The sequence below is a fragment of the Pantherophis guttatus genome, chromosome 13, assembly GCF_059756535.1.
Source record: "Pantherophis guttatus breed Tessera chromosome 13, ASM5975653v1, whole genome shotgun sequence".
NCBI lineage: Eukaryota > Metazoa > Chordata > Lepidosauria > Squamata > Colubridae > Pantherophis > Pantherophis guttatus.
Genome location: NC_142075.1, coordinates 16979252 through 16992654, shown reverse-complemented (window position 1 = coordinate 16992654; position 13403 = coordinate 16979252). Strand labels below are relative to the sequence as shown.

At 40.9% G+C, this 13403-nt stretch overlaps 1 protein-coding gene across 5 annotated transcripts in view; it reads right to left on the bottom strand.

Annotated features, from left to right (window-relative positions):
* The window catches only part of USP8 (ubiquitin specific peptidase 8), a 30472-nt gene that overhangs the window by 15569 nt on the left and 1500 nt on the right, over positions 1-13403 (bottom strand). For 3 of the 5 annotated variants that reach the window (XM_087877738.1, XM_060693299.2, XM_087877737.1), the window contains exons 2-5: positions 12088-12252; positions 2538-2697; positions 1557-1701; positions 205-290 (exon numbers count right to left, since the gene is read on the bottom strand). In XM_087877738.1, coding sequence (XP_087733864.1) covers positions 205-290; positions 1557-1701; positions 2538-2641 — 335 coding nt within the window. In that variant the 5' untranslated portion in view covers positions 2642-2697; positions 12088-12252. Of the gene's footprint in view, positions 1-204; positions 291-1556; positions 1702-2537; positions 2698-8343; positions 8816-12087; positions 12253-13403 lie in introns of those variants that run through there. The other 2 variants (XM_034434660.2, XM_060693300.2) reach the window with 2 other exon arrangements.

Sequence of the window (13403 nt, the reverse complement as noted above, 5' to 3'; positions counted from 1 at the left end):
AATTTCAGGCAGCCGGCAGGCAGCAGAAGTAGCCTGCAGTACTGCACTCTGCGCCACCATAATGGTCAAAATATGGACAGTGTATCAAACTCGTTTAAAAGATATTCCTGACAGCCTAAATACCTCCACTGTGACTAACAGATAAATACATGAACTAAACTTGTAGAACACACCAATTAACCCTTAATGCTTTTAAAAGCCTACCTGAGCTTAAGACTCTCTGAAAGTTGTTCAGCTTCTTCAATAGCCTTTTTGATATTGGTTAGTCCAAGTAATGAATGAAAATAGTCCTGAAATTAGAAGACATATCAAGTACTACTTTTGATACTCACCCAACAGTCTAATATATATAGGGAGTCCTGCTGTGACCAAAACTATCAAGAGATACATACTGTCCTGCCTTCAGGTGCATCCTCTCCTTTGCATTGAAAATAACCAGGGTTTTGCTCTTTTAACACATGCGTGTGTGTGTATGTATGTATTTGAAATCATCAATAACTGAGTTGAAACATGCTTGGGATAAACACATTTCTATCATCCGACAAAAATAAATAAATAAAAAAAACAACAACATATATTTGAATAAATAAATTAAAAAGAAAGCAAAAGTAAACAAACAAAACCTCAAAGGGGAGGACAGGTCCACCACATGTGGTAGTATGTTCCCTGTATCTGTTGGCATCTCCAGCATTCTGATGATCTATTTGGAAACATTTTTGCTAGTCTTGCTGGTGCTAGATGCCATATATAAAACATTGTATATAAGTTTTCTCTATATGCTGCCGACATTGTCAATTTATAATTCCCCCCCCCCACAATTTTTCCCACTTGTCTAGTTCTATGGTATAGCTGAAATTTTTTACCCAAATTATCATAGTTTCCTTTACTATTTCCTCTTCCATTTTAAACCTCAATAAATAGTTGTATAGTTTTCTATGTTTCTATGAAATCAAGGCAATTGCTGGAATTCTTGCATTCTAACTTTAACCTATGAAGAGCTCCAAAACAGAAGTTTTATGGATCAAGAAAAACACTACAATTATGAACAAATGGGACCAAAATATATATAGACTGACTCAGTGGTGAAATCTAAAATTTGTTACTACCGGTTCTGTGGGCGTGGCTTGGTGGTGGTGGGGTAATGTGACTGGGTGGGCGTGGCCAATTTTTTTTTTTAACTTTTAAAACCATTTTTTCTACAACCTCTTTGGCGAAGAGGTTGTAAAAAAATGCTTTCAAAAGGCTTTGACGATCCCAGCTGAGTTGCCTGATCGGCAGAGACTTTTTTTTCTTTTAAATGCCTCTGACGATCAGGCAACTCAGCTTGGATCGTCAGAGGCATTTAGAAGAAAAAAAGGGTTTTTTTCTTTTAAATGCCTCTGACGATCCAAGCTGAGTTGCCTGATCGGCAGAGACTTTTTTTCTTTTAAATGCCTCTGCCGATCAAGCAACTCAGCTCAGGTGTTTTGGTATCCTTCCTTCAGCTCTTTTAAAACTTCAGCACAATTCTTAAGATCTCTCGAAATGTATAAAGGCATTTGTAACTGGATACATACTTGCTGATGTTTGAAGTCGGTCCTCTTTTTAATAAGATTATATACAGTGACATATTTCATGTAAAGTACATAGGCCTTCTCTTCATCTCTATCCAACCGGCATTCTTCCGCTGCCTTGAAGATCTTAACAGCACTCTGGACATAACTTGAAATTGAAGCAAAGAATGGAAGTCACAAAAGCTGGCATTGCCTTCTGCAAATATACACTTTAAAAAAAAAACAACCCTTGCCTGCAGAAACAAGTAAGAGAACTGTTTTCAAGCTGGAACAAAATGATTATCTAATAAAAGCCATCCATTTGGCTTTTCTGATCTGCTTTTGTTCAATTTTCTTCTGTCACTGCTGCCAAACTGCTAGGCTCTATGCTGATACTTTAAATACAATAACCATTAATCATTTATAACACAATCCACTGCATGTTTAAATCTGGGTGAATTCTATCGCATTTGTTCCCTGGTAAAATGTTGGCCTTTTTCCTAAGGAGTACCGCATAGGAATTAAAGAGTAAAATAATTATATTAGAAGTGACACAGCGTGTGCTGAATTCAGTTCTTCCTTTCAAGGAAGAATTGAAGCAGCTTTTAGAAAATGAATCAGCTTCAATCAGGAAGGAATCTTAATTTCATAAGGGAAGGGATGCACATCTTAAGATAGTCTAACAGTTCTCAGCAAGGCTATAAAAAAGACCCCGGAAATGGTATACAGTATGTAGAAAAGTCTATTATGATCCACAAAACACTGAGTGTGCCTGGAATTTATTTTTTTAATAAGTTGCCCATAGTCATTGAGAATAAGTCATATAAATTTTATAAATGAAAATAAATAAAATAAAACTTATTGAGTACAAAAATTCAGTGATAAAAGCCTTCTAAACAGCGAGAATAATTTAAATGATCCACGAAGGAGGACAGTCCACTCAATCCCTACCATCAAGCGAACATTGGAAAAATAAATATACTAGTTGGGTATAAACATCCATACTTCTTAGTGCTTGTTTTCTCCGGTTTTACTTCTGTCTTTTTATTCAGGTCTTTCAACGAAGTGCAGAGATAGAGTTCTTTAGGTGCAGAAGCCAAGGTAGGCATGTTAATATATTACGGTTGTCTCCTCAAAGGGACGCTTTAAGTTCAGTCGCTGTTTTCTGAAAAAGAAAAGATTCCTAATAAATCTTAATCACAAAGCCCCAAAACCTCTGATCAGATAAACTGATAGCAATACCTTATCGACAGTGGTGAAATCCAATTTTTTTTACTACTGGTTCTGTGGGCGTGGCTTGGTGGGCGTGGTGTGGCTTGGTGGGGGTGGCAGGGGAAGGATACTGCAAAATCTCCATTTCCACCCCACTCTGAGGCCAGCCAGAGATGGTATTTGCCGGTTCTCCTAACTGCTCAAAATTTCCGTTACCGGTTCTCCGAACTACTCAAAATTTCTGCTACCGGTTCTCCGAACTGCTCAAAATTCCGCTACCAGTTCTCCAGAACCTGTCAGAACCTGCTGGATTTCACCTCTGCTTATTGATTAGAGTCAGACATTAGGCCCGGGGTGTCAAACTCAATTTCATTGAGGGCTGCATCAGGTTTGTGTTTGACCTCGGGGGCCTGGGATGGGCCAAAGATGGGTGTGGCCATCTTGATGTCACTCATGTCAGGGGCGCCTGTGGTCCGAGCACTCTGCCAGTGAAAACGGGCTCGCGAGCTCCTTTTTCAGCTGGGACGGCTTCCTGCAACCCTCGCGGCCAGCAGGTTCTGACCAGTTCTGGAGAACCGGTAGCGGAAATTTTGAGTAGTTCGGCGAATCGGTAAAAACCACCTCTCTGGCCCCGCCTCATCTATTCTCTGCCTCCCGAATCCCAGCTGATCGGAAGGAAATGGGGATTTTTGCCGTAATCTTCCCCTGGAGTGGGGAGGGAATGGAGATTTTACAGTATCCTTCCCCTGCCACGCCTACCAAGCCACGCCCACAGAACCGGTAGTAAAAAATTTCGAATCCCACCACTGCTCGCGGCCCTCCCGAACTCCTTTTTCATTGGCAGAGGCACCACAGGCAAGTCCTTTACTATTTCCAGGACGGCCCCACGGGCCAGATCTCAGCACCCTGTGGGTAAAATCTGGCTCGTGGGCCTTAGTTTGACACCCCTGCATTAGGCCATATCAGAATACAAAATATAAAATACAAGAAGACCGAAAGTTATAAACAGAGCAAAATAAAGCAAAGAAAACGCAAAGTATATTCAGATCCACACATGCGGTTTTTCAACTACAATGTTTTGTTCAAATAAAAGAGCTGACCGGATACGTTCCCATCATTATAAAAGCACAATACTGGAAGCATCTTAGAAGGATGTATAGTTCGGTTTGTAAGTATGCATAATCTATAGGTTACCAATAATGAGCATTTTAGGTTGAAAAGGCTCCATTTCCAAAAATATCGAGTGAAATTTTTCAACGACTCTCTGAGACGTATTATATCCTCTGCTAACAAACACAGGTGCAGAAACCCTCATTCCTTGTTTAATGTGTTTAGAGACAAGACGTTTCTTTGGAGTTTTCCAGCTCGTAACATGGATTACGAATGAAAAGGCTCTGTATCCTAGAAACCTTAAGCCTTTGTTAAACGTATCTTCAAGGTTTACCGCGTTACGTAACGCTTATTTTTTTACTATCTTTTTACGAACGTTACTGCCGTGCTCTGTACATAAGGCGAGCATTAAGATCAAAAGGCGTCAGTCATACTGCATTAACTACAGGTAATCCTCAATTTACGACGACAACGGAGCCCAAAATTTCTGTTGCTCAGTGAAATATTTGTTAAGTGAGTTTTGCCCCCATTTCACGGCCTTTCTTGGCCACCGTTGTTAAGTGAATCGGTGCAGTTGGTAAGTTAGTCACCTGGTTGTGAAATGAATCTGCCTTCCCTATGGATTTTGCTTGTCAGAAGGTCGCAAAAGGGAATCACATGGCCTGGACACACCCTGGACATTGCAACCATCCTAAATATGAGTCCGCTGCCAAGCATCTGAATTTTGATCCTGTGGCCATGGGGAGGTTCCAACGGTCATAAGTACAAAAATAGGTCATAAATCACTCTTTTCCAGGGACATTGTCACTTTGAATGGTCACTAAATGAACTGTTGTAAGTCAAGGACATACAGGATGCATAAAATGAAAATGCTTCAGAGCTACCTACAACGACCTATATGTATTCTGTGTTAACTACAGGTAGTCCTCAACTTATGGCCACAATTGAACCCAAACTTTCTGTTGCTAAATGAAATATTTGCTAAGTGGGTTTTGCCCTCATTTCACGGCCTTTCTTGCCACCGTTAAGTGAATCGCAACGACCTATATGCATTAGTAAATACATATGGCCAACTCACAATGACCACAGAATTGAGGTTAAAGACATTTCACTCTGACTCTGATGCAATTTGTAGCTACAGGAAAAGGCTTCCAATCCTAGGCACTGCAAATATGCTATTTCTTAAAAACACTGACACAAGTAAGAAATATAAGTGCACCCTTCCCCTTACTACAGATATTAGGAAGAACACACAGATGTTTGTACGATAATCCAAGCTGATGCTCTATTTTGAGAAGGCGTGCAAATGAAGGTGAAACAAGTCACAGAATATTTGTTCAACATCTCAAATTAGGGTTCCCAGTATTCCCTGCAGCTTTTCCCAGAAGCCAAGACGGCTTACAGTTACGATCTTCTGAAAGCTTATAAACATGGGTTTGTGGTTCCATAAAGCTTTCGGAGACCGGCTGTCGTTGGCAGCAATCAGGTGGAGCCATTATTAATGTGGAAAATTCCCGGTTGAAGAAAAATACATACATACATGCATACAATATATATACATTTGGATGCTTGACAACCGACTCAGTTTTATGACGGTTGCAGTGTCCCAGGAATCATACGATCCCCTTTTGCGACCTTCTGACAAGCAAAATCCATGAGTAAAGCCAGATTCACTTAACAACCGTGTTACTAATTTTATAACCGCAGTGACTCACTTAACAAATGTGGCAAGAAAAGTCGTAAAATGGGGCAATGCTCGCTTAACCAATTTCTCACTTAACAATGTAAATGTTGGGCTCAATTGTGTCGTAAGATGAGGACTACCTGTACAGTACATGGACACTTTTAATCAGCAGAGAAATAGTTAATATTTCCTTTCTGTTTCTTCTCCTAAGTCTTTTGCTCCTGTTACTTAATTTTTTACTAGTTACAGTACTCAGGCCTGCACAAACATTCCTGCTACAGACATCAGAGGAGCAAATAACCTAAGTGGTTACTTGAGATAAAAGTTATAAAAAAAAAACAAAACTGAACAGGCAGCTGACAATTTCAAAGAAAAGAAATAACTTATTATATACTGTTTGTCCAGACTAATTTCAGTGTTTGGAAGCTTTTCTTCCAATGCATTAACAGCAGTCACAGCTTCTGGGTTAGAATAATCTTATTTTTCTTTCTAAAAGAATATTTTTCTCAAAGATTCTATAAATAAGTCATGCTTATTATGGGGTAAAAATTGTTTTTTTTTTTTTTAAAAAAAGGGACTTTGCACACTATTCAGGATTAATCAAATGTATCTAGGATACACGACAATTTAGACAAAAATATAGCTGGATCCCAAATCAATAAAGATTTTGTGATGGCTGTTGACATAATATAGTATTGACTTCTTCACCTTAGATATACAGGTAGCTACTTTAAAGTAAAGCTTATTTACTGTATTTGTTAATAGCTTTTAAAATCTCTGTAATGCAAACAGTCCAAAATATATGTACTGCATATAATCATAAAACACTGGCCTGCAAACTCTCCCAACAACTTCACGTATTTTAAACACACATATTTATGGCCTAAACTTTATATACCTTTACAAGCAAGGCAGGTATACCTTGTTAGATTTGTCATTTAGCAGACAATTACATGGGGTACCTTATGATTGACTACGCTATTTTTGGAAGGATAACCGCTAAATCTTTTTTTTTTTTTAATAAAGATAGTTCTTGTCTTGCAACCATTACTTTAGCAACTGATCGAGAAGGAGGCTCAGCAGAAGCACCTCACTCAGGACTAGGAGCATAGGCTTTCCAAGCAGAGGGAAGACCTGTGGGAGTGCAAGGCCAGGTACTGGCACCTGGAGGCTCAGCGGGCTGAGATGGTTAGCTAGTTCCAGGCCATGATACAGTCCCACTGGAACAAGGCCCTTTGGCTCTTCGCCACCAGCGGCGCTTCCCTCCAGCCTCAGGAGGCTGAAGTAGACCCCAAGTCGGAATTTCTGTCCCCTTCCGACCCACACAAAAAGACCCCGAAGGGGGAGACTCTCTGCAGCAACACAAGTGTTCATTGCATGTATCCGTCCCAGGGGCCGTAGTTTGAGGACCCCTGATTTAGTGCAATATAAAAAATGCAAATAATTTTTCTGCGGATCACCAAAATTTTCTTGCGGACCACCAGTGGTCCACGGACCACCAGAATATGATTTAGCATCCAGTGAGAACTCAGAAAACGAGCTTGTTCAGTCACTAACACAACACTGGCGTTTCCGCTGGCTATTTTAATTCAGGATTTCACCATAACTTCGCCCACTACGGATCTTCTCTTAAATAAAAACGCAACATCACATATTCCCACTTCTGTAGACAACAAAGAAAGTCCCAAGAGACTGGTGTCTGGTTACACACATCCACAATTCAGGCACAACGTGCTTACAAAAGAGCCTCACAAAACTATAACCAGTGCATAATTTAAAGGCGTGAGCAAGCATCTTTTCTTGCTTTCTCCCAGGCACTTCCACACTCCACCATTCTCCTGCACAAAGGAAGGATGTGTACATAGCACAGCAAATACACACCACGGGAAGTCATAATTGCCCCCTGCCTCACAGTCAGTATACAGATATGTTGCACATGATCGCACACCTGGCAGTGACAGGAAACCTGTGAGCCCAGCCAGCCAGATGTTGCTAAACTATAATTTCCAGGAGGCTCAGCCACCTACAAGCCACGATGAAGTGGAGAGCCACAAGTCTCCCCACCCACCCACCCACCCCGGCCATCGAAGGAAGTCGCACATTAATAAATAAAGCATTAACATGTTCATGTTTTAACAGCTGGACTCTGGTGCAACTCTGGGACAAATTGTTCACTGTTTACAGAATGGCTTCGTTTGTTGTTGTTGTTGTTCTTTTTTAAAAAAAACAAAGCTAAACCAAAAAACAAACCAACCACTTTTGGGTTCAGTGGGTTTTGCGCAACTAGGGTCCAGCTCGACCCAGTGTGATCCAACCACGTGGGCGACATTCCCATAACCCCCCCAAAAGTCCTGAAAAAGGATGGTGAGACGAGTCTCCCTGCGCGCGCGGCCCTTCGATCTTCACCCGGGTTAAACCCATCGTGTGAACCCAGCCCCTCGCCAGTCTAAACACGCGTACAGCCGCGGAGACCCTCCCCGTACAGACCAGAAAGAAAAGAGGAAGAAAAAAAACAACAACGCCCGGCGGGAGCTTCAAACTTAGGGCTGTCAAGGGCCGGAGGGGGACCCCCCCCCACTCCCCGCGTGAAAACTCCGAGTTCCGTAACGTGGGAATGCGCCCTCCGTGACTCATCAAGGTCATCCGTGGAGGCGGAGGAGAAGGAGGACAGACCCACCGCCACCACCGCCGCCCCTTTCGGCCTCTGCCGCCTCTCCAGCCCCGGAGAGCCCCTCGGCGTCCTCCTCCCAAGCCGGGCCCTGCTCTGAGTCCCGAAGCCGCCGATCGCCGACCCTCGCTTCTCACCGCTTCGGGTCTCCGCAGCCGTCGCCGCCGCCTCCTCCTCCTTCCCAGCCGGGCCTGGCCCATGTCCCAGCGCCGGGCAGCCGACGCGCTAGGCAGCCATAGCCGGGCAGGCGGAACTGAGCCGAGGCGGCCCGGGGCGGGGATAATCGCCTCCCCTGCGCCGTTCGGGCCGGCCTTCCGCGGAAAGGGGCCGGGCCGGCCGAGAGGATGCCTGCCGGGCGCTTCCTTCCCGCCCCAACGCCGCCTCCTCTGGGTGGTTTTCAAGGGAAAGGGCGCTGCGCTTGGCTCGTGCGCCAGGACGCATCTGGAGAGAAGCCGGCCTCTTTCGGGTACGGAGTTGTCGGCCGCCCCCGGGAGACCCACCCACCCCGCTCCCCCCAGGATTCTGCTTCGCATCGGAGGCGGCTGGGCATCGCCTCCTCCCGGGTTGGCTTTTTGCAGCCGCTTGCTTGGGGTGCCCATGCCCTGCTTTACTGTCCTCGCCTCCAAATGTTCCCTCGGGGTGCAGCTGCTGAGGTTGGGTGCCAGGCGCTTTTTTTGGAGGGCGACTTGGGTGTTTTGGTTCCTGTGGCTTGGCTTTAGAAACTCGAGGCGGCCCAGAGGGGACTCACAACTACTTTTGGTGGAAGGAAAAAAGGATGGACCAAACCCAAGTCAACTATCTCAAAGGTACTCCATCCCCCGCCAGCCAAAAAAGGCAATTGTTTTACTTTGAAAATGTTTCCCTTCTCAACCAAGAAGCTTCTTAGGTTCTAACGAATGGGTGGGGGATGGAGAGACTTTGTAATCAGCCAGTCTTTGCCTTTGAACACCCAGTTGCCTTTGAAAAAGAAAAAAAAACTTTGGGACAACCATGACCTGGATGATTGAGAATCTTTGTAGACAATTATCCTATTAGATACAGGATTAGTTAAGTCAGTGTTTCTCAACCTTGGAAGCTTGAAGATGGGTGGACTTCAACTCCCAGAATCCCCCAGCCAGCAGCGCTGGCTGGGGGATTCTGGGAGTTGAAGTCCACCCATCTTCAAGCTACCAAGGTTGAGAAACACTGAGTTAAGTGGACTTAAAAGAGTCTTGTTTTATGCCAACGGTGGTTGGAACTTGCATCATTATGTAGTAGGGGAGCTCTAGACCAGGGCATTCCTGTCAGCAAATATGTATAACCCAACTGGGTGTAAATCAGCTTTCGAATGATTCCAAAATAATTATTGCATGTTCTAATTTTGTTTTTTTTTGCAGCTCACTTTTATTATTTGATGTTTTATTTTAACAACAGTTTTTGGTTGCTGCAACTTAAAAGCCATTCTGCTTCTCTCCACCTGGGGGTTTGCTAAAGAATGTAAGAAAGGTGGGGCTCTTACACTTTTCACAAACTCCAATGAGGAAGGGAGGGGTAATTAAATTCTGTGTTTGAAACAGCAGTCTACCTGTTGGCCAAAATGGAAGTTTCCACACTGGATCAGAACATCTGCAAATACTTGTATGAGCGAAGGACTTGCCCTTCTAGGCCAGAGGCTAATATGACTTGGAACACCAGACGGATCTGCTACTTCACAACTATAGTCATTTAATTGAAGTACATATATATGGAGATGCTTTGTGCTTTAACGCATTATGAATTACCTTGGAAGGGCATTTTAAAAATGATGTGCAAATAATGAAACGAGCGATCTCAAAGTGCCAAATATGAATATGCTGGCAGTTATACATATTCAAAAGACACTCTTTGGAATGTCAAATTGATTGTACACATAGACAATAGACAATTAGGACTAAGTGAGGACACTTAGAAGACTAGGTCACTTAGCAAGTGTAATGGGATTTAAACTGTATGTTTGTCTATTTTGCTTATTGTATGAACAGCAGTACAATGGAAGACTGGACATCCTTGTCAACTTTTTTGTTTCTTCAATGCAAGGCCATGCAAGTAAAAACTATAAATCTAACTCCTGATAAACACAATAGGGCAATATTAGAAATTGGGTTCTGGAAGAGAGAAGGCCTTTATGATTACTCTAAATTTTAGTATATCAGTGGTCGAGACTCTGTTCTTAATAGTAGTTTAATTTAAGAAATTAATATCTCCTAATCTTGACAGTTATTTATTCTATAGTTTGTGAAGTATAGTACTCCTTACAAGAATTCTGTAATTCTTTATTACAGAATGTAACTAATCTTGCTTGCTATAAGCAATTATACTCAAATGACATGTAAAAGCCCCAATAAAACATTACTATATTTATACATGCTATCCATGACTTATTGAATTAGTTTTTTTAATCTAAATACCTGGATTTAGGCAATATATTAAATCATAAACCAGCCCATCGTATTTTTGCTATGTGAATCTATTCAATGCTATTAATATAACTGACCCCCTGCTGCGTAATACAGAACGAGGGGGCAAAACTAGATTTTACAAACTATCACAAATTAGGAAAAAAATTAAATGTCTTCAGTGTATAGTTATTCTACAGAAATAAGTGGAATGTAATAATTAGAGAATGCAAATGACTTAAAAATCAGTTTCATTCAAATCTGTAAACATTTGAGAATATGGTTTTATTAAAGACAGAGAATAATGAACAATGGATGGTAGATTCTAAGGAGGAAAAGGCTTATTATTCAAGGTTATTCTGCAGTGGCATACACTGTGTAGATCCTATTTTTTATAATTACTGGTAGCACTTATATTTCATCTTTTCTCTAGGCGCTCGAAGTAACAGTAGTTGCAAATCAGTCCCAGGATTCTGACTTCCAGCTTGCTAATAGAGCAGTTTTGAGTCCAAATGACTTTTTGATATTGCAACATGTTAATTTACACTCTCTTATGTTCCATCGAAATGCATCAGCCCAACAATAAACTTTTCAGAAATCAGATTTAATAATTTCAAACTTCCTATAAAAATGTCTTCTTGAAACTTTTTACCATTTACCTCACCTTTTTTTCTGTTAAAACTTGCAAATTTATTATCGGATAGCCAGTAATGGGACACAATGTCCCAAATGAAAATTGAATTCTTTTTTTAACACATGAGCATATAGTTTTAGTAATTCTCATCTGTATAGCTTACTTGCTTTTCAGATTTTCTGAAAATGTAAACGCATTCATAAACTTCATTTCTCCCTTTTTTTATCTAAGTTCTGTTAACAAAAATATTTTGGTTATACAAATAACACACAAAACAGTATACTGTGCTATATTCACAATGGATTCTGGAACATATTAGAAATTTGTACTGAATTTCAGGATATCTGCCTGGACACTGAATATTAAAATGAACATGGGCCATGTAGCATAACATTCCTAAACTCACAATAAATTTACAATAGATAACTTAAGCCAGAAAAAAAAATCAATTTTTGAATGGTTGAGGAACTACTTTATTTTAAACCAACCAAAATATGGCATGACTTGAAGCAAAAAATTCATGCAATACTTTATAAAACTATCAGTGAGTTGTTGTGAAGAAGCATGATTGTAACTTTTGAGTAGAACATATAATTTAACTTACTCATGCTTCACATACATCTGCCAATAAAGACTGAATATTAATTGTGTTTAATAAAGCTACAACACAGTATACTGTTTCATATGTTGTTTAACCAGAATCTCTTTTAACTACTGATAGGATTTAAATGAAGTTCAGGTTACACTGCAAATCACAGAAATTCTGTATATAATCCAGTATGTCAACTCTTAAATTGTTTTCCTACATCAGGTAATGGGATATGTTTTCTTACTTGAGTATCTTCATGGTAAGTTAGCCATTGTTCTGTCTACTAATTGGATGGCCGTTGGAATTTATCCAAAATGATCCATTAGAAAATACAGGATCCTCTTATGTAAAGAGATGAACACCCTTTCATCTTCAAATTGTTTCAGATTTGTTTCAAGTAATAAATTGCCTGAAACAAACAAACAAAAAACTAGTTAGCATTATAGCATCTGATAAATATAGAACAATCTCCTAGCTTATATATAACAATGCACATTACAATATAGTTATAACACCGGTAATAATTTTGTGCTTTCAAGTCAGCCTCGGCTCCTGGTGACTAGAAAACGAAACTAAACTAGTTGAGGCTTTGGAGTTCAAGCAGACAAACATCTGCCACACAAACCAAAAAATCTCTGGATAGTTGACATTGCAATACAGCCAAAAAGAAAGAACTGGAGAAAATAAGTAAATATAAAGGCCTGCAAATAGAAGTAAAATAAACACGGCAAAAGAAGATAGTACCAAGAGTAATAGGAGCCGTGGTTGCAATCTCAAAACCACTTGAACACCAACTGCATTGACAAAATCACCACTGGTCAATTGCAGAAGGCAGCTTTACTTGAAATATTTTACATCCTGCAATGTTTAATATTAAAAAAAAAAATCGGTGTTCTTGGGAAAGATTCGATACGTGGACAAAAAAGGTCAAATCCAGCCTAAACATCTGGCTAGATATGCAACCAATTGCAAAAGGCAGCTTTACTTGGAATAGTTTACATCCTGCAGTTTAATATTACACATCTGGATTCTTTGGAAAGACTCGATATGTGGACCAAAAAAATTATCAAAACTAGTCAAAACATCTGGCCAGCTATGCAATGAATCATACTACCAGGGACATTGTTAGGGACATAAAGCAGAGCTCCATAAGACTGGACACTTCTGTACAGGCAGTCCTCGACTTACAACAGTTCGCTTAGTGACCCTTCAAAATGACAACAGCGCTGAAAAAGTGACCGATGACCATTTTTCACTCTTATGACCGTTGCAGCATCCCCCAGTCATGTGACTGACACTCAAGATGCTTGACAACCGATTCATTTATGACGGTTGTAGGATGACGTGATCCCCTTTTGCGACCTTCTGAGAAGCAAAGTCAACGGGGAAGCCAGATTCACTTAACAGCCGTGTTACTAATAATTTAACCACCGCAAGTGATTCAACTAAACAAACTTGGCAAGAAAAATTGTAAAAATTGGGGAGGGGGGCCCCCCGCGAAGCTCACTTTTAACAAATTTCTCTCGGCAACATAAATTCCGCGCTCAACTGCGGCCATAA